Source organism: Delphinapterus leucas, chromosome 1, assembly GCF_059928025.1.
Source record: "Delphinapterus leucas isolate spDelLeu-1000000601 "Yukka" chromosome 1, BTC_Dleu_Yukka2, whole genome shotgun sequence".
In the NCBI taxonomy this organism is placed as follows: domain Eukaryota; kingdom Metazoa; phylum Chordata; class Mammalia; order Artiodactyla; family Monodontidae; genus Delphinapterus; species Delphinapterus leucas.
Window position 1 is genome coordinate 145,367,517 of NC_143129.1, and position 21,431 is coordinate 145,388,947.

General features: G+C 39.0%; 2 protein-coding genes across 7 annotated transcripts in view; one reads left to right on the forward strand and one right to left on the reverse strand.

Moving 5' to 3' along the window:
• LRRC42 (leucine rich repeat containing 42) overlaps window positions 1-1,243 on the reverse strand; it is a 36,432-nt gene extending 35,189 nt beyond the window's left edge. Inside the window, exon 1 of one of the 3 annotated variants that reach the window (XM_022575744.3) lies at window positions 794-1,242. The gene's annotated coding sequence lies outside the window, so the exon portion shown is untranslated. Of the gene's footprint in view, window positions 1-793 lie in introns of all 3 variants that reach the window. The other 2 variants (XM_022575743.3, XM_022575742.3) reach the window with 2 other exon arrangements.
• A 211-nt stretch (window positions 1,244-1,454) lies between these two features.
• IFT25 (intraflagellar transport 25) overlaps window positions 1,455-21,431 on the forward strand; it is a 35,028-nt gene continuing 15,051 nt past the window's right edge. The window contains exons 1-3 of one of the 4 annotated variants that reach the window (XM_089922422.1): window positions 1,455-15,210; window positions 16,560-16,630; window positions 17,329-17,441. In XM_089922422.1, the coding sequence (XP_089778548.1) occupies window positions 17,344-17,441 (98 nt within the window). In that variant the 5' untranslated portion in view covers window positions 1,455-15,210; window positions 16,560-16,630; window positions 17,329-17,343. Of the gene's footprint in view, window positions 16,631-17,328; window positions 17,442-21,431 lie in introns of all 4 variants that reach the window. The other 3 variants (XM_089922412.1, XM_089922404.1, XM_089922427.1) reach the window with 3 other exon arrangements.

Below are 21,431 nucleotides of genomic sequence, written 5' to 3' on the forward strand. Positions count from 1 at the left end.
AAGCTTCTCACACAAGATCCAATCTCCACACCAAAAATCCTAATCCACCCCCTTCACCCACGCCCAGCTCCCGTGCCCCCACCTCTCAAACCTCACACCCTTCCAATCCTTCCATCCCTTCTGAAATACGGCTCCCTGTCGCCCAGCTGCAAGCCCACCTCCACCTGGCTCTCCTTCCTTCCCCCCACACCATTCCACCCGCGCCCTCTCTAACCCCCATGCACTCTTCCTCTGTCCTTCACCATGTACTCCTCCCTTTCTCCCATTCTGAGTTTCCCTCTCCCAGGACCCCAAACTCTCCATCTTTTTCCTTGTCTTCTGCCCTCAACCTTCAAAATCCTTCACGCTCACTATGCCCAACTTCACAGCCCCAACAACTTCTCCCAGCCCCCAAAACCCCACCCCTTCTCCTATTCCCATCCTAGATCCTTTCCTCCTTGCACTCCTCTAATCCCACTTTTTCCCCCTCCCCAGTACTGCAATTCTCCCTCTCTCTCTAAATTCCCACGCATGTCCCTCCCCAAATCCACCCAAGCTAATCCTGCTCCCTTTTCCCACCCAGGCCCCGAACCCCAAGTCTCACACGCCCCCATACACTACCCCAGCACCCCAACTCCACCCTTAAACCCGTCTCTGACAACCCTAGACCCTCACACCTTTCACCCAACCACACCCCAGCCCCGTCCCTCTCGGTCTTCCCCTCCCCCCATTCCACCCCTCCCTCAAACCTCACACCCGCCCCCACTCGCAGCCCCAGGCTCGGTGAGCGGCCCAGCCCGCGGCCGCCACCTACCTGTGCCCCTGCCTGGGGCAGCCAGCGGCAGCTCCTCGCTGACGGCTCCCTACTCCCGCGGCGCGGCTGAAGGGGGAAGCGGCTCCGCGCCCCCGGCACAAAGCTAGGGAGGGTGGGACACAGAGTGTGCGGGAGAAGGGAGGGGGCTGGGGGCGACCTGCGCCTTGGGACCGCGGGGCCGTCGGGGGCGGGGGGAAGGCTGGGCAGGGGAGGCGCGCTTGCGCGATACCCGGCATGAGGGGCGGGGTCGCGCTTGGAGGCGGGGCCGGACCCGGGGCTGGCGACCCGAGGGCCTAGGGCTCTGAGCAGCGAGAGGTGGGGACTGCGCGTGCGTGCTCTTGCGAGGGCGGGTCCCGTGGGTCTCAGAAGCCCCAGGGAGCCAGCTCAGCTGGGGGAGGGTAGGCAGCGTGCGCTCAGGCGCTTGCCTAGGGAAAGGCCCTTGGGCGGGGCTGCGGAGCTCAGCCCGCGCAGTAAGGCAGAGCACGGGGGCGTGGTCTGGGGGCGGGGCCTGAGGGAGACTGGGCGCGTACAACCGGGAGTACAGCTGTGCGCGACTGGGATCTCGGAGGAGGCTGGGCGGGAGCGGGGCGGAGCTGGGGACCGGCACGCTGCGCAGGGTGGGGCGGGACGGGGCAGAGCCTGTGGGCGGGGTGGAGCGAAGATCCGGGAGTAGGATTTGAGCGCCCGCGAACTCCGCGGAGGCCTGCGGGAAGGGGGCGGGGCGGTAGGGAGACCTCGAGGCCCGACAATCAGCGCGCTTAGAGCTAGCCGGAGGCCCAGGCGAGCAGGGTGGTTCGGCGGGCTCGGCTGGTACCGGGGGAGGTGGGAGCCTGGCTGGGCGAGGCCGACGGAGGTGGGGGATGCTGGTGGAGGAGGGAGAGAGCGAGCGTGGCTGGGGTTGTGAGGAGACGCGCGGCGCGGAGGCGGACAGTGGGCGGGCGGTGAGGTGACCGGGATGGTGGAAGACTGACGCATGACGCAGGTCTCTTCACTCCCCTGAGTCCTAGAGACACTAGTGCCAGCCCACGAACTTTCTGGAAGCCAGAAATAATGTTTTGACCCCCAAAAGGGAAAATCAGTTCCAAATAGAAATTAATAAATGTATCCAAATGTAACCTATTAACTGGAACGTAACCCATATACTTAAGAATTATATTTGATGTAGGTTCATATATTTTATGTAATTTGGGCCGGGCGTCCAGAAGTATGTGTTTAGGGCCCTTGGAGCTATTGAAATGGTCTTGAACTGAGTAGAAGGGTGTGGGACGGAGGTGAAAGGGTAGTGTCAGGGCTGGTTGCCTTTCAAGTGATACCAAGCTATAGGCCCTGGCCCTGGGGAGGCAGAGGATGGCCGTTTTCTAATTTACACAAAAGTTCCCAGTGGATGATGTTATGGGAAAGGGTTTGAGGAGTCTGGTTCTAAGAGTACCAGACGCAAGGGGTACTCTTTCCTGACCACAAGAAGAAAGTGAACTGAAGGCTTGGCACAGAAAGCTTTTTGGAAAGAAAGGTTACGTGAACTGGAGGTGAAAGGGTTGGGTAGGTGGCACAGGGTTTAGAGGAGGATAAGGCATCAGGGAAGTCCAGGGTCAGGGAGTTTTAAAAATGCAGAGGATGGCACCCCAGAGTGCACCACCTTTGATGAACTGAGGCCCTGAGTGAACACGTGTGAGTTAGGTAAGGCATCCCAGGATGGGGGGTTAGATTACATCCTGAACCTGCATTTTGGAGTTAAGGAAGCATCATATCTGTTGAGTTGTGTTATGGGTTTCTTCGGGATTGGTGTGCCTCTTTCGCATTAAGTGCAACAAAGGAACCTTAAAGTGAACCCAAATTCTGCCGCTTCTTACTTGTTATTTAAATAATTCCACCCAACACAGGAAAAAGGAAGGGTATTGGTGGCTATAGGAAGTATGAAATGAGTTTTGTATTAAAGTACATATTTGCTTCTTTCAGACAATTTAGGTGGTAAGAATGTGACGTCAGAAAAGAACTGAACATTTGGAGAATACACGCTCTTATTTATCTACCACACATCAATGCTAGATATATTTCCCTGAAACATATTACTTTTTTAAAGCAAATTCTCTCCTTAAGTCTCCAACCCCCACATTTCCACTGCCAAGTAGGTTACCACAGGGTTTTTCTACCTCTGCACTATTCACATTTTCCGTCAGATAATTATTTGATTTGGGGGACTGTCCTGTGCATTGTGGAATATTTAGCAGCATCATGAAATGCCCACTAGATGCCAATAGCACCACCGCCCCCACCCCCAGTATGACAGCCAAACTGGCTCTAGACATTGACAAATGTCCCCTGGGGGGCTGAATCACCCCCAGTCCAATTGAGAACTACTGGACTACAGGCTAAAGCCTACCATCTTTACCTGGCTTTCAAGTTTCTTCATTATCTGTTCCTAATCTACCTTTCCTAGAATTTCATTCAGGCTAAAAGAACCCCAGTGCAAGAGTTCTTTCTCTGGTTTCCTCCGTAGGTTATCACCTAGTCTTCTTGGACACTTTCAGGGATGGAAAAGATTAAAAATCTTTACTTTGCTGGAAAGTTCTTACATCTATGATGTCTTCCTGCTTACAGTTCGTATTTGTTGAGTCCAGTTAAATCCTTTTTCCATCTGTGAAGACTTGTGATATTAAAACTTGTAGTCACATTTCTCTCACTAAAGTATCTCTTCTTTAAACGATAGTCTTTCAACTCCCTCCATGTAACATAGTTTATAGATAATCATGAACTTTCTGTTCTCCTCTGAACAATATCAAGCCTGATAATGTCCTACTTAAATTATACTACCTAGAACTGAACACAGTATTCTAGATGTGGATCACACTATTTGCACATAACAAATTATTAGTTTCATGTTTGTCCATTCTCCTTGACTCTGAACTTAAAGGCAAAAACAACTCTTAAGTCACCATCTTTGTCTTAGGTTTACATAGTCAAAGATTACTACGTAGTGTCTTTGCATTACTAGCACAGTGCCTGGCCCTTAGTTTGTTTTCAAAGATTTTGGTAGAATTTAGTTCCTTCTTAGCTACATTAATGTAATTTAAAATAACATTCCTTTACCTTTGGGGGCAGATATAGTACACTCTTGCCTTATAGTGACTTTGCAATCAACTAATCCTCTACATGTTATAGATGAAAGGTTGGCAAATTTTTTATGTGCTAGTTAATAAATATTTTAGGTTTTATGAGCCTTATAGTCTGTCACAGCTATTCTGCTCTGTCACTATAGCACAAAAGTAGCTATAGACAATATATAAATGAATGAGTGTGGCCATTTCTAATAAAACTATTCATGGACACTGAACTGTGAATTTCATATTTCATATAATGTTCATGTGCCACAAAATATTTTGATTTTGAAAACATTTTAAAATGTAAAAACCGTTCTTAGTTTATGGGCCATACAAAAACAGGTGTCAGGGTAGATTTGGCTCACAGGCAGTAGTTTGACAATCCCTGATCTAGGCCGTTCCTTGTGTGATTGATTTTTTAAGTCTGAGCATATTAAATATCTTACTCATTGCAACCTATCTTTCTAGCTTGCTCAGATTTTTTGTGTGCTAATTCTTTCATCCAGTATATTAGCTGACATCACAGCTTTGTGTCATCTGCAAAACTGATAAACATATTTTTTCCTTCCTTAATTAACAATAATCTTGAATGGGATAAGGGTAGAGGTCTTACACAGTTCATTTTGTTCCATTAATCACCATTCTTTGAGTATTACCATTCCAAGAATTATAAATATCTACCTAAAGTACTGCCTGTCACCCATCCCATATTTATTCATCTCATCCACAGGGTGTCTTGGGATGCTTTGTCTGAAGTTTTGTTGAAATGTTCAGGAATATCCCTAATAGGCAGTAACTCTATCAAGCAAACAAAAAGAAATATGTAGGTTTGGTATAACTTGTGAATTAATGGTACTGTTGCTTTCCAATTTTACTACTTTCTTGTTTAGATTTTCAAAGCTATCCTTTTAATAATAATGAAATTTAGTAATTTTAGAATTTTGTTGAAAATTCACATCCAAGTACATCAGTCTCTATTTCCAGGAATTCACCGTATTTTTTTGTCTTCAAACTAAATGTTAACAGTGTTCATATTAACACCTGTTCTCTGGTATCAGTCGTATTAAAAGCTGTAGTAAGATTGGCAAGAAAAAAGGCAAAATAAAAGCATATTCGAATATATGCTTTTTTCTGAACCACTGCTTTTAACACTTGACCAATCTTAGCACAGCTTTTAACACTATCAATACTAGATTTTAAAATTACAATAGAAAATGCACTTTGTGCCAATAAATATAAAATCTAGGAAGAAAGAATTTTCTCAAAATACAGATTTCAAAATTGACTCAGGAAAGTGTAGAAAGCCTGAAAAGAACTATTGAATTGAAAATAGTCAAAAATCTACATACAAACACTTTACTAGGCTTATAGGATCCAATGACCCAGCAAATAGAAAAATAAGGGAAGCTCTCCAGCTTCTTTATGTTCAGGGTACAGTCTAAATTCCAAATCCAGACATAGACTAAATAACAACAAAAAAAATTATAGGCCAATTTCACTTAGAAATATATTTGCAAAATTTCTAAAAATAATAGCAAACTGAATCCAACTATGGATAAAAATACCAGTACACCTTGGCTGTGTAGATAGAGTTTATGCTGAGAACTGGGGATGCTATAACATTAGAAAATCTTGATTTAATTTATCACATTAACCTGTAGAAACATCTATGTGATCACCTTAGTAAATGTTAGAAGAGCATTTGATAAAATTCAACGTTCATTTGTGCTTAAAAAATAAAAGCTAACAAACTAAAGAAGGGAATTTCTATAACCCAATGAACAGTGTCTAACAAAACCTTCACTGAGCATCACATTTAATGGTGAAATGTTAGAAATATTCCTTGTAAAGAATAAGATTTTTTAAAAAATAATGTTATTTTTTTGAAGATCTCATTTATAGTAGCAATGGAAATGATGAGGTATCTAAGAGTGAATCTAATGAAAGAGGCGAAGATATGTTCCTAGAAAACTGTAAAACAATTTAGGGACTTAAAAGAAGTCTTAAGTTAATGAAAAGATACTCCAGATCCATGGATTTGAAAACTCATTATAGACATGTCACTTCTCTCCCAATTAATCTATAATGGAATTGAATTATAGTTAACATCTCAGAAAATGTTTCAATATAATTTAACAAAACTATAATAATCAAGTATAAAGCATAAAACAAAAAATTTTTGAAAATTAAGTAGGGGAATTTACCTTACCAGTTATTAAGATTTATTCTATCTTATTCTATCCTTTTAGTTTCATATTTAGAGTGTGTCTCTTGAAAAGAGTACTTAGTTTTTTTTTTTCTTCAGTCTTAAAGTGTTTAGTTTACTAACATTTAATGGAATAATCTGTGTGTTTGTGCTTAAATCTGTCTTCTGGCTATTTATTTTCAATTTGTTCTAACTGACTTAATTCTTTTTTTCTTCTTTTTCTACCTTTTTCAAATTTACCATGTATTTTATGGTATTGCATTTTTTCCTCTCTGTTGGCCTCCTTCCTATAACTCTTTATGTTTTTTAGTGGTTGCTTTATCCTAAGTCTAGGATTATAACATGTATCCTTGCTGTCTTTTTGTTTTTAACATCTTTATTGGAGTATAATTGCTTTACAATGATGTGTTAGTTTCTGCTTTATAACAAAGTGAATCAGCTATACATATATAAATATCCCCATATCTCCTCCCTCTTGCGTCTCCCTCCCACCCTCCCTATCTCACCACTCTAGTTGGTAACAGAGCACTGAGCTGATCTCCCTGTGCTATGCGGCTGCTTCCCACTAGCTATCTATTTTACATTTGGTAGTATATATAAGTCCATGCCACTCTCTCACTTTGTCCCAGCTTACCCTTCCCCCTCCCTGTGTCCTCAAGTGCATTCTCTACATCTGTGTCTTAATTCCTGTCCTGCCCCTAGGTTCACCAGAACCATTTTTATTTTTTAGATTCCGTATATATGTGTTAGCATACGGTATTTGTTTTTCTGACTTACTTCACTGTATGACAGACTCTAGGTCCATTCACCTCACTACAAATAACTCAGCTTCACTTCTTTTTATGGCTGAGTAATATTCCATTGTATATATGTGCCACATCTTCTTTATCCATTCATCTGTCGATGGACACTTAGGTTGCTTCCGTGTCCTGGCTATTGTAAATAGTGCTGCAATGAACATTGTGGTACATGACTCTTTTTGAATTATGGCTTCCTCAGGGTATATGCCCAGTAGTGGGATTGCTGGGTCATATAGTAGTTCTATTTTTAGTTTTTTAAGGAACCTCCATACTGTTCTCCCTAGTGGCTGTATCAATTTACATTCCCACCAACAGTGCAAGAGGGTTCCTTTTTTCTCCACACCCTCTCCAGCATTTATTGTTTGTAGATTTTTTGATGATGACCATTCTGACCGGTGTGAGGTGATACCTCATTGTAGTTTTGATCTGCATTTCTCTAATGATTAGTGATGTTGAGCATTCTTTCATGTGTTTGTTGGCAATCTTCTTTGGAGAAATGTCTATTTAGGTCTTCCACCCATTTTTGGATTGGGTTGTTTGTTTTTTTGATATTGAGCTGCATGAGCTGCTTGTATATTTTGGAGATTAATCCTTTGTCAGTTACTTTGTTTGCAAATATTTTCTCCCATTCTGAGGGTTGTCTTTTGGTCTTGTTTATGGTTTCCTTTGCTGTGCAAAAGCTTTTAAGTTTCATTAGGTCCCATTGGTTTATTTTTGTTTTTATTTCCATTTCTCTAGGAGGTGGGTCAAAAAGGATCTTGCTGTGACTTACGTCATAGAGTGTTCTGCCTATGTTTTCCTCTAAGAGTTTTATAGTGTCTGCCCTTACACTTAGGTCTTTAATCCATTTTGACTTTATTTTTGTGTGTGGTGTTAGGAAGTGTTCTAATTTCATTCTTTTACATGTAGCTGTAGTTTTCCCAGCACCACTCATTGAAGAGGCTGTCTTTTCTCCATTGTATACTCTTGCCTCCTTTATCAAAGATAAAGTGACCATATGTGTGTGGATTTATCTCTGGGCTTTCTATCCTGTTCCACTGATCTATATTTCTTTTTTTGTGCCAGTACCATACTGTCTTGATTACTGTAGCTTTGTAGTGTAGTCTGAAGTCCGGAAATCTGATTCCTCCAGCTCGGTTTTTCGTTCTCAAGATTGTTTTGGCTATTCGGGGTCTTTTGTGTTTCCATACAAATTGTGCAACTTTTTGTTCTAGTTCTGTGAAAAATGCCATTGGTAGTTTGATAGGGATTGCATTGAATCTGTAGATTGCTTTGGGTAGTATAGTCATTTTTACAATGTTGATTCTTCCAATCCAAGAACATAGTGTATGTCTCCATCTGTTTGTATCATCTTTAATTTCTTTCATCAGTGTCTTACAGTTTTCTGCATAGAGGTCTTTTGTCTCCTTAGGTAGGTTTATTCCTAGGTATTTTATTCTTTTTGTTGCAGTGGTAATTGGGAGTGTTTCCTTAATTTCTCTTTCAGATTTTTCATTGTTAGTGTATAGGAATGCAAGAGATTTCTGTGCATTAATTTTGTATCCTGCTACTCTACCAAATTCGTTGATTAGCTCTAGTAGTTTTCTGGTAGCATCTTTAGGATTCTCTATGTATAGTATCATGTCATCTGCAAACAGTGACAGTTTTACTTCTTTTCTGATTTGGATTCCTTTTATTTTTTTTTTCTTTGGTTGCTGTGGCTAAAACTTCCTAACTATGTTGAATAATAGTGATGAGAGTGGGCAACCTTGTCTTGCTCCTGATCTTAGCGGAAATGGTTTCAGTTTTTCACCTTTGAGAACAATGTTGGCTGTGGGTTTGTCATATATGGCCTTTATTGTGTTGAGGTAGGTTCCCTCTATGCCTACTTTCTGGAGAGTTTTTATCATAAATGGGTATTGAGTTTTGTCAAACGCTTTTTCTGCATCTATTGAGATTATCATATGGTTTTTATCCTTCAGTTTGTTACCATGGTGTATCACATTGATTGATTTGTGTATACTGAAGAATCCTTGCATTCCTGGGATAAATCCCACTTGATCATGGTGTATGATCCTTTTAATGTGCTGTTGGATTCTGTTTGCTAGTATTTTGTTGAGGATTTTTGCATCTATGTTTATCTGTGATATTGGCCTGTAGTTTTCTTTTTTTGTGACATCTTTGTCTGGTTTTGGTATCAGGGTGATAGTGACCTCATAGAATGGGTTTGGGAGTGTTCCTCCCTCTGCTATATTTTGGAAGAGTTTGAGAAGAATAGGTGTTAGCTCTTCTCTAAGTGTTTGATAGAATCCACTTGTGAAGCCATCTGGTCCTGGGCTTTTGTTTGTTGGAATATTTTTAATCACAGGTTCAATTTCAGTGCTTGTGATTCGTCTGTTTATATTTTCTATTTCTTCCTGGTTCAGTCTCAGAAGTTTGTGCATTTCTAAGAATTTGTCCATTTCTTCCACGTTGTCCATTTTATTGGCATATAGTTGCTTGTAGTAATCTCTCATGATCCTTTGTATTTCTGCAGTGTCAGTGGTTACTTCTCCTTTTTCATTTCTAGTTCTGTTGATTTGAGTCTTCTCCCTTTTTTTCTTGATGAATCTGGCTAATGGTTTATCAATTTTGTTTATCTTCTCAAAGAACCAGCTTTTAGTTTTATGGGTCTTTGCTATTGTTTCCTTCATTTCTTTTTCATTTATTTCTGATCTTTATTATTTCTTTCCTTCTGCCAACTTTGGGGGGGTTTTGTTCTTCTTTTTCTAATTGCTTTAGGTGTAAGGTTAGGTTGTTTGTTTGAGATGTTTCTTGTTTCTTAAGGTAAGATTGTTGCTGTAAACTTCCCACTTAGAACTGCTTTTGCTGCATACCATAGGTTTTGGGTCGTCGTGTTTTCATTGTCATTTGTTTCTAGGTATTTTTTTATTTCTTCTTTGATTTCTTCAGTGATCTCTTGGTTATTTAGTAATGTATTGTTTAGCCTCCATGTGTTTGTATGTTTTTAGTTTTTTTCCTGTAATTGATATTTAGTATCAGAGCGAGTGTTGTCGTCAGAAAGGATACTTGATACGATTTCAATTTTGTTAAATTTACCAAGGCTTGATTTGTGACCCAAGATATGGTCTACCCTGGAGAATGTTCCATGAGCACTTGAGAAGAAAGTGTATTCTGTTGTTTTTGGTTGGAATGTCCTATAAGTATCAGTTAAGTCCATCTTGTTTAATGTGTCATTTAAAGCTTGTGTTTGCTTATTTATTTTCATTTTGGATAATCTGTCCATTGGTGAAAGTGGGGTGTTGAAGTCCCCTACTATTATTGTGTTACTGTCAATTTCCCCTTTTATGGCTGTTAGCATTTGCCTTATGTATTGAGGTGCTCCTATATTGGGTGCATAAATATTTATAATTGTTATGTTTTCTTCTTGGATTGATCCCTTGATCATTATGTAGTGTCCTTACTTATCTCTTGTAACAGTCTTTATTTTATTTTTATTTTTTATTATTATTATTTTTTTGCGGTACGCGGGCCTCTCACTGTTGTGGCCTCTCCCGTTGCGGAGCACAGGCTCCGGACGTGCAGGCTGAGCAGCCATGGCTCACGGGCCCAGCTGCTCCGCAGCATGTGGGATCTTCCCAGACCGGGGCATGAACCCATGTCCCCTGCATCGGCAGGCGGACTCTCAACCACTGCGCTACCAGGGAAGCCCTAACAGTCTTTATTTTACAGTCTATTTTATCTGCTATGAGTATTGCTACTCCAGCTTTCTTGTGATTTCCATTCACATGGAATGTCTTTTTCCATCACCTCACTTTCAGTCTGTATGTGTCCCTAGGTCTGAAGTGGGTCTCTTATAGACAGCATATGTACAGGTCTTGTTTTTGTATCTATTCAGCCAGTCTGTGTCTTTTGGTTGGAGCATTTAATCCATTTACATTTAAGGTAATTATTGATATGTATGTTCCTATTACCATTTTCTTAATTGTTTTGGGTTTGTTTTTGTAGGTCTTTTCCTTCTCTTGTGTTTTCTGCCTAGAGAAGTTCCTTTATTATTTGTCTTAAAGCTGGTTTGGTGGAGCTGAATTCTCTTAACTTTTGCTTATCTGTAAAGGTTTTAATTTTTCCCTCGAATCTGAATGAGATCCTTGCTGGGTAGAGTAATCTTGGTTGTAGGTTTTTCCCTTTCATCACTTTAAATATGTCCTGCCACTCCCTTCTGGCTGCAGAGTTTCTGCTGAAAAATTAGCTGTTAACCTTATGGGGATTCCCTTGTATGTAATTTGTTCTTTTCCCTTGCTGCTTTTAATATTTTTTCTTTGTATTTTTTTTTTTTTTTTGCGGTACACGGGCCTCTCACTGTTGTGCCATCTCCCATTGTAGAGCACAGGCTCCAGACGCACAGGCTCAGCTGCCGTGGCTCACGGGCCTATCCGTTCCGCGCCACGTGGGATCTTCCCAGACCAGGGCACGAACCCGTGTCCCCTGCATCGGTAGGCAGACTCTCAACCACTGCACCACCAGGGAATCCCTGTATTTCATTTTTGATAGTTTGATTAGTATGTGTTTCAGCATGTTTGTCTTTGGGTTTATCTTATATGGGACTCTCTATGCTTCCTGGACTTGGGTGACCATTTCTTTTCCCATGTTTGGGAAGTTTTCGACTGTAATCTCTTCAAATATTTTCTCAGAACCTTTCTTTTTCTCTTCTTCTTCTGGGATCCCTATATTTTGAATGTTTGTGAATTTAATGATGTCCCAGGTCTCTGAGACTCTCCTCAGTTCTTTTCATTCTTTTTTCTTTTTTGTGCTCCCTGGCAGTTATTTCCACCATTTTATCCTCCAGCTCACTTATCTGTTCTTCTGCCTCAGTTATTCTCTTACTCATTCCTTCTAGAGTATTTTTAATTTCAGTAATTGTGTTTTTCATTACTGTTTGTTTGCTCTTTACTTCTTCTAGATCCTTGTTAAATGTTTCTTATATTTTCTCCATTGTGTTTCTGAGATTTTGGATCATCTTTACTATCATCACTCTGAATTCATTTTCAGGTAGGTTGCCTATTTTGTCTTCATTTATTTGGTCTTGTAGGTTTTTACCTTGCTTCTTCATCTGTAACGTATTTATTTGTCATTTCATTTTTTTTGTTCTCTTGATGGGTGGTGCTGTATTCCTGTCTTACTGGTTTTTTGGCCTGAGGCATCCAGCACTGGAGTTTGCAGGCAGTTGGGTAGAGCTGGGTCTTGGTGCTGAGATGAGGACCTCAGGGAGGCCTCACTACGATTGATATTCCCTGGGGTCTGAGGTTCTCTGTTAGTCTAGCAGTTTGGACTCAGAGCTCCCACCACAGGAGCATGGGCCTGACCTCTGGCCTGGGGACCAAGATCCCGCAAGCCAGTTGCTGGGGGTTCTTCCCATCCCCTTAGGTGTCCACGGTCCCTCACCGGTGCCTGGTAAGTGCCCTAGATGTGAGGAGACGCGAATTCCGTATCCTCCTAGTATGCCATCTTGACTCCGCCCCATCCTTACTATCTTACTCTACTTTGAATTAATAGCATATCACTTCATGTTCAACATAAGAACTTTGCAAAAGTACTTTACAGAAAGCACAGTGTCATTTACCTTTTTATTGCCTTTTGCGTTACTATTATATTTATTACTTCTACATCTATTAAATTTCTACCATTCATTGATATTGTTTTCACTTTAGTCAGTAGTCTTTTTTTTTTTTTTTTTCTTCTGGCCACACCACACAGCATGTGGGGTCTTAGTTCCCTGGCCAGGGATCAAACCTGTGCCTCCTGCAGTGGAAGTGCAGAGTTTTAACCACTGGACTGCCAGGGAAGTCCCCTACTCAGTAGCCTCTTAAAGAAATTTTAAGAATATTTTTTTATGTTAGCAATATATTTGCCATCTCCTGTGCTCTTCATTCCTTCCCACAGATCCAGGATTCAGCTTGGAATCATATCCCTCCAGCCTAAAGTACTTCATTTAATATTTTTTGTACTGTGGGTCTACTGGTAACAAATACTTTCAGTTTTTGTTTGTCTTTATTTTGCCTTCATCTTTTTTTTTGGCCATGTCGGGTCTTCGTTGCTGCATGCGGGCTTTCACTAGTTACGGCAAGCAAGGGCTACTCTTTGTTGCAGTGCACGGGCTTCTCATTGCAGTGGCTTCTCTTGTTGCAGAGCATGGGCTGTAGGCGCACGGGCTCAGTAGTTGTGGCAGGCAGGCCCTAGAGTGCGCGGGCTTCAGTAGTTGCAGCTCGCGGACTCTAGGGCATGTGGGCTTCATTAGTTGTGGCTCATGGGCTCTAGAGCGCAGGCTCAGTAGTTGTGGCGCACGGCCTTAGTTGCTCCATGGACATGGGATCTTCCTGGACCAGGGATCAAACCCATGTCCCCTGTATTGGCAGGCAAATTCTTAACCACTTCACCACCAGGGAAGTCCCTGCCTTCACTTTTTAAGGATATTTTTGCTGGGTATAGGATTCTATATTTTTTCTTTCAGCATGTCAAGGACATCATTCCATTTTCTTTTGGCTTCCACTGTTAATGATAAGTCAGTTTTGATTCTTCTTGTTGTTTTTCTGCATATAAGGTGTTTTTTGCTCGACTGCTTTTAACTTTTTTCTTTAATTTTCAACAATTGACTAAGGTGTGCCTAGGTGGGATCTTCTTTGTACTTATGCAACTTATGGTTCACTGAACTTCTTGGATCTGTCGGTTTATGTCTTTCATAGATTTTGGAAAATTTTCAGCCATATCTCCTTAAATTATTCTTCCATATTATTCTCTTTCTCCTCTCCTTCTGGGATTCTAGTTACATGTATTTCAGATTAGTTTGATATTGTTTCACAGGTATATGATGCTCTGTTATTTTCATTTTTTCCCCCTCTGTTTCATTTTGGATTATTTCTATTGACCTATCTTTAAATTCACTGACCTTTTCTTGTGCTGTGTCCAATCTGATGTTAAACCCATCTAATGAATTCTTTATTTCAGATATGGTATTTTTCAGTTCTAGAATTTCTACTGTGTTCTTTTTTATAGTTTCCATTTCTCTGCTAAAATTCCCTTTCTGTTCACCCATTTTGTCCATCTTTTCACTGAATTCTTTAATCAATTTATAATTCCCGCACCTGGGTCATCTGTAGATCTGCTTCAAATGACTTTTTTTTAAGTTTTTAATTTTTAAAAAGTTTTTGTATTTAAATTTTTTATTGAACTATAGTTTCTCTACAATATTATCTTAATTTCAGGTGTACAGTATAGTGATTCAGTATTTTTACAGATTATACTCCACTAAAAGTTATTAAAAGATAATGGCTATAATTCCTTGTGCTATTCAGATGACTTTGCATGTTCGACATTGTGTTTAAAAGAACGGTAGACACTGAAGTAGATAATGTTTTTTTCCCAGAGAGAACACACCATTTTCTTTGTCTGGTAGCTAGGATAAGGGGCAGATCATTTCAGTCCAACTAGGGGTTATGCTGGGATTGTAATGAGTTGTAGTTTTATTTAAATTGTTTCAGTTTACCTCTGATTTCACATATTTGAGAGTGAGATCAGTTCCTTCCTTCATCAGGGCTTTGGGATCTAAGTACCCAAGACCATAGAAATCTTTCTTTGCTTTTTAGCTCACACCCAGTTTCCTGTGAAACTCCACTTAGGGGTTGATTTCCTTGATCTGATTAAGAGTTGAGCTGGGTGGGGGCTGGGTTACTTAGTTGCACTTCAACTCTGCTATACGTAACAACATGGATAAATCTCAAACACATAATGATGAGTGAAAGAAGCCAGATACAAATGAGTATAAACTGTATTATTTTCATGTACATGAAGTTCAGGTGAAATTAATCTGTAGATTAGAAATAAGAACCGCTCTACCTTTGGGAAGGAGAGAGGGGTAGTGACTAGGAGGGGGCATAAGAAGGGCTTGTCTCAAATGCTGGTGATGTTCTGTCTCTTTACTTGGGTGGTGGTTACCTGGGTGTGTTTGCTTTGTGAAAATCTATTGCACCATATACTTATGATTTGTGTTCTTTTCTCTATGTGTGTTATAGTTCAAAAACAAAAAAGAAAGTGTGTATGGTGGGGGAGGAGCTCTTGCACAAAAAAACAAAGTTAAAAAGAAAAATCAAGCTATAGAATAGAAGATATTTGCAATGCTATAACAAAGGACTTGTATACAGGTTATTTTGTTTTAAATTTTTCTACAAATCAAAAAGAAAAGAACAGAAGGAGAAAAAGCAACCCAATAGAAAATGAGCAAAGGATAAGAAAAAGCAAGTAAGAGAAGAAGAGGCCTGAATAGCCCATAAACGTGAAAAGGTATTCAGTCTCACTAGTAATCCTGGAAATACAAATTAAAACCTTATTGAGGACTTCCCTGGTGGCACAGTGTTTAAGAATCCGCCTGCCAATGCAGGGGACATGGGTTTGATCCCTGGTCCAGGAAGATCTCACATGCTGCGGAGCAAGTAAGCCCATGCACTACAACTACTAAGCCTGCACTCTAGAGCCCACAAGCCACAACTACTGAGCCCACGTGCTGCAACTACTGAAGCCCGTGTGCCTAGAGCTTGTGCTCCACAACAAGAGAAGCCACCACAATGAGAAGCCCACGCACCACAATGAAGAGTAGCCCCCACTTGCCGCGACTAGAGAAAGCCTGCATGCAGCAATGAAGACCCAACACAGCCAAAACTAAATAAATAAATTTATTTAAAAAAAAAAAAAACCTTATTGCGATACCATTTCACACCAATGAGATTGGCTAAAGCTAAAATGTCTAACAATACCAAGTTGGTGAGAGTATGAGGGAGCAGAAAGTTTCATACACTGCTAATGGTAATTTAAATTGTTATAATTTAGAGATCAAATAGATCAATTATTGACTTGGAGATACATTGATTCTAAATTTTTACAGTTCTACAAAGAAAGATACTCTTTATTATAAAGATCTCCCACATTTGCCAATGGATACATGCACAAGGATGTGCATTGCAAATTTGTTTATAATAGCAAAAAATTGGAAACAGACCTAAATATCCATCATTAGAGAAGTGGAGAAATACCTTACAGCAGTTAAAATGAATAAAGTAGATTTACATGTATCAACATAGTAAAATCTTGAAAACATAATATTGAATGAAAAAAGCAAGTAGCAAGGGGTATATATACTGTGAAAACATCTAAGTTTTAAAAGAACAGTACATATTGATACATATATGGTAAAAGTATAAAACTATAGTCAGGGACTTCCCTGGCTGTCCAGTGGTTAAGACTCTGCACTTCCGCTGCAGTGGGTGGGTTCAATCCCTGGTTGGGGAACTAAAATCCCACATGCTGCGTGACTTGGCCAATAAATAAATAAATAAATATATAGGAAGGTTATTCACCAATTTCAGAATAGCTGTTACCACTGGGCAAGGAAGAGAATAAGGACAGTAAGGGGCTACTTATTACTTAAAAAAAAAAGTACCTATGGAAAAATGTTAACATCAAATCTGGGAAGTCAGTACATAGCTGTTTAATAAGTGTAATATTCGCTCTACCTTGTTTGTTTATTTGAAATAGTTTTTTGTTTTTTTTTTAAGTTAGACTGGGGCTAGGCTATGAGGTGTATTAAAAGCCTTCCTTCCTTTTCCAAACACTCTTCACCTTTTAATTCTTTACAGATACAGCTTTCCCCATCACTTTGCATCTATATTTTGGTTTGTGCCTTATCACCAGTAGATCAAGGAGAAGGGTGAGTTCTGATGTAATCTTCTATGGTCTTCCTTGTGTCTTACCCTCCAGGGTTCATAGTAGAGCTCAGCAATATCTTTTCATATGCTTTTTATCAGACTTAAAATATTACTCTCCAACAGAAATGTGTTTAAGTTCATGAACCAAGTGATTGATATAGACTTTAAAAATAAGTGAAAAGTTATCTTCTCTCATTTCACATTTCTGCTCAAAAAAAAAATACCGATCATAAAGTATTTTTTAAGATTTAAATAATATTGCTTGCTATTTCAATTGATAAGTGTATGGATAAATAGTTACAAAGCGTCTGTTTTTATACTCTTCATTTTTTTAAATTTCTGAATTATAACTATATAAACACTTTTTTAAAACTTACCTACTAAGTCATGTCACTCTAGTGTATTAACTGTTTCCATATAATTGTTGAGGGTTTTAATTTTAGAAACAGAAAAATTATGTTGGTGTCAGGGACTTCTTTTGTGGAGTAGAGTAGTGCAAATACTCAGATCTCACAGATTATCCCTGGGAGAGGTCAGAAGTTTACCTAAGTAAATATGTTAAGAGTCCCTCCCACTTGTTGAATAATTTGGTTGGTAAGCTTTGTGCTAGGCAACAGGCTTTCTCTCTCTTCCTTTGCTCAAGATAAAATTCAGAGAATAAAAAGGTTGCTTTTGTTGTTTTGTTTTGTTTTCCTTGCAGGTTAAATACTTTAAGATGAGAAACATTGATGTTTGTTTGAGCTCTGAAGGGACTGAAGTGATTTTAGCTACATCAAGTGATGAAAAACACCCACCTGAAAATATAATTGATGGGTAAGAATTACTGTTCTTTCTTCCTTAAAGTCTTAATATTAAGTCAGTGAACTCCCTGAGTACTGAGATTATGTGTTTTACAACAACTAGCACTGTTAAACATAGTTTAATAAATGTCTGGTGAACTAAATTACCTGACTACCCACTTTAGTACCATCCCTGGAGCTAATTCAGTTGTGTATATTTAGGGTTTTGATCCTTTTTTTTTTAAATTTCTTTATTTTTGGCTGTGTTGGGTCTTCATTGCTGCGCGCGGGCTTTCTCTAGTTGTGACGAGCGGGGGCTACTCTTAGTTGCGGTGCACAGGCTTCTCATTGCGGTGGCTTCTCTCATTATGGAGCACGGGCTCTAGGTGTGTGGGCTTCAGTAGTTGTGGCACGCGGGTTCAGTAGTTGTGGTGTGTGGGCTCTAGAGCGCAGGCTCAGTAGTTGTGGTGCACGGGCTTAGTTGCTCCACGGCATGTGGGATCTTCCCTGACCAGGGCTCGAGCCCATGTACCCTGCATTGGCAGGTGGATTCTTAACCACTGTGCCAACAGGGAAGTCCCTGATCCTTTTCTTTATGAATCCCTAAACTGAACTTTTTAGAAAAATAGTTTTTAAAGATGTGGTCTAACAAGGCAAAACTTCAAACAACAGCTACCTCATTTTATGGAAGTATACATTTTAATATCTGGTTATGGGTTTATTCCAAGTTTTTCTTGGTAAATAGGAATATAAACAGTATGACTTACTATGTACTGCCTATTTTCTTTCTGGTCTAAGCAACATCTTTGCTGAACTGAATGCTTCACTTCTTGCTATCCACCTGCATTGTTTGGTTCTCAGCTTCTTGATATCATTCCAGTTACCACTCTTCACTGTGCTAGAGCTTATTCTAGGTAGGGATAGATATCATTCTCAGACTTTTAAATTCCAGGAAAAAAGTAGTTAATGGAAGAACTTCTTTTTTTAAAAAATTGAGGTATACGGGACTTACCTGGTGGTCCAGTGGTTAAGACTCTACACTTCTGTTACAGGGGGCGCGGGTTCAATCCCTGGTTGGGGAAATAAGTTCCCGCATGCCGCAGCCAAAAAATTTTTTTAAAAAATTGAAGTATAGTTGCTTTAGTTTAGTACCATTCCTGGAGCTAATTCAGTTGTGTATATTTAGGGTTTTGATCCTTTTTTTTTTTTTTAATTTCTTTATTTAATTTCTTTATTTTTGGCTGTGTTGGGTCTTCATTGCTGCACGCGGGCTTTCTTAAATATTATGTAAGTTTCAGGTGTACACTGTAGCAATACACAATTTTTAAAGGTTATACTCCATTTATAGTTATTATAAAATATTGGCTATAATTCCTGTGTTGTACAATATATCCTTGTAGCTTAATTATTTTATACATAGTAGTTTGTACCTCTTAGTCCCCCAGCCCTATCTTGCCCCTCTCCACTTCCCTCTCCCCACTAGTTTTTTCCCCTTATCTGTAAGTCTCTTTCTTTTTTATTATATTCACTAGTTTTATTTTTTAGATTCTACATATAAGTGGTATACAGTATTTGTCTTTCTCTGTCTGACTTATTTCATTAAGCAAATACCCTCCAAGTCCACCCAAGAAAAACTCCTTTTTTAATAGTTCTTTTATTACCCTCCTGAATTCTCTTTCTTGGTATTTGTACAGTGATCCGAGTTTGACTCATAGAATCATATAATTTTAGAGCTGGAAGGACTTATGAGTTCATCTTATTGAAACCTTTCATTTAGACTTGTGGTAAGAGAGATCTAAAGAGGTCAGGTACTAGCTTTAACTATTGAAGGCAGAGCCAGTTGTAACATAGATCTCGTGGCTCTTTGTGTTCTATTGTGAGGTCCATGTATCTGTATAAAATTCTAGCAATTGGACCTGTTCCTTTAAGCCCAGTTCTTACCTCCTCTCTGAGTGACATCTGTCCCTTTCCCTCAGGTAGGATAGTTTCCGTTTTTGGTGGGCTCCAGTAGAATTTGATATATATACCTCTATTATCTTATTTATTCCTTTATTATATAATTATTTATTTTTAATGTATGTCTCCCCTTTCAACTGGAAATTTCTAGAAGTCAGAGACTATGACTTCATCTTTGACTCCACAGTGTCTTAAAATATTTGTGGAGTAGCTTGTGAATTAGACCATCAAAGATTAGTCATACATACACTCAAACATGTACACATATACATACATACATACTTACATATATGCATCTGTTAATATATATTTGCATAGGGCTTTATAGTTTTATAGATGTTATGTCATGTGACCCTCAAAGTAAGCTTGGGGAGTAAGAGGCCAAAAAAAAAGTATTTTCACCCTCATTATAAAGATGATGAAAAAAATGATTAGAGGTAAAATGACTTACTCAAAATCATACAGATAAGCAAGTGTCAGAATCAAAACTAACACTCATGTCTTCTAACTCCCAGTTTCTAAAACTTAAGGTTTGAATAAAAAACTTAATATATGTGCCTCTTAATCCTTCTTAGTTTTTTATTTCCTGAAATTCAGGTAATAGTTATTTATCTCACTCTGCCTTAGAGTAGAGATATAAATGTGGGAACTGCTATGAGGATCACAGACCTATAGAGATGTACCTTAAATCATTTGCCAGAAATAGAGATCTTTCCAAAAATACTCCTTGTCTTTGATTGGAGATAAATCAAATTTTCAAGGCAAGATCAATTTACCTTACACCCTTTTGGTGACCTTTCTTTCAAGGGAATATGTTTATAGATTATTAAAATTGGCTGTGATATGTAACATAATACTTCAGACTTTATCAGTCCATACTAATGAATAAGTACATAATATTTTTTAGATTAGACAAAGACCCTTAATACAGAAAACTATATGGAGTAAAGTAGTTACTGACCCGATAAACTGAACGGAGCACATCAGAGACTTTTAATTCATATGCATTCCCAACAAACACAATTAGATTTTATATAGTAGATAGTAAAATTTATTCTTTGCTCATAAGTTGATTTATCTAAATGGAAATAACAGTAGAATTATTTGGAGAAAACAGTGCTATAAATTAGCCCCTAATGGATAGTGCTCCCAATTCTCAATTTCCTCAGAAATAGAGTTTTAAAAAGTGATTATATTTCTACTCCCTCTTGACTCTACTTTTGACCCCTGGTATTTAACATGTCAATGAAAAAGGAGAAAAATTTTACACAAAAAAAATGAGTTAGAAAAAGTAGAAGAGAGAGAGAATTGGTTCCTTTGGCATAATGTAAAAGAATGAGAGATTTACAGTTAAAATTCCTGGGTAAGTGAACTATGTGTATTACTTTGGGCTAAGAATACATGTTATTCTTTGAGCCTCAGTTTCCTGGTCTGAAAAGTGGGGATAATACCACCTTCCCTGACTACCTCAGAGTTATGAAAAAATTACGTGACTTTTTTTATTATCACATAAGATGATAGATGTTGAACAGTCAATGGCTATAAGGCCTTGTTTTAAAGGAAACTACTATTTTGATGACTTCATTTTACTTAATTATAGGAATTCAGTTATTTTAAAATCCAAGTGCATCTCTATATATCTTTATGTTATTACTTTGATCATGTTCATTAAAAGCACCCAAGAAAAAACATAGGGCAAGTAAAAATTGTTTAATTTATTTAAATAAATAAAATTTTAAACCATATAAATATAAATAAAAAGAAATTGTGAAATAGTAAGCATAGTATAAAAAAATTAAAAATTGTGAGTTAGAGACCTGGATTCTGTTTTTTTCTTTTTTGTAACACCTTTATTGACATATTATTCTCATACCATAAAATTCAACCATTTAAGATATACAATTCAGTGGCTTCTAGCATATTCAGAGTTATGCAGCCATTTGCACAATCCATTTCAGCACCCCAAAAAGAAACCTCACACACTTTCATTGTCATCCCCTATCCCCATGAGCCCTAGGCAACCACAGATCTACTTTCTGTCCCTACAGATTTGCTTATCCAGACATTC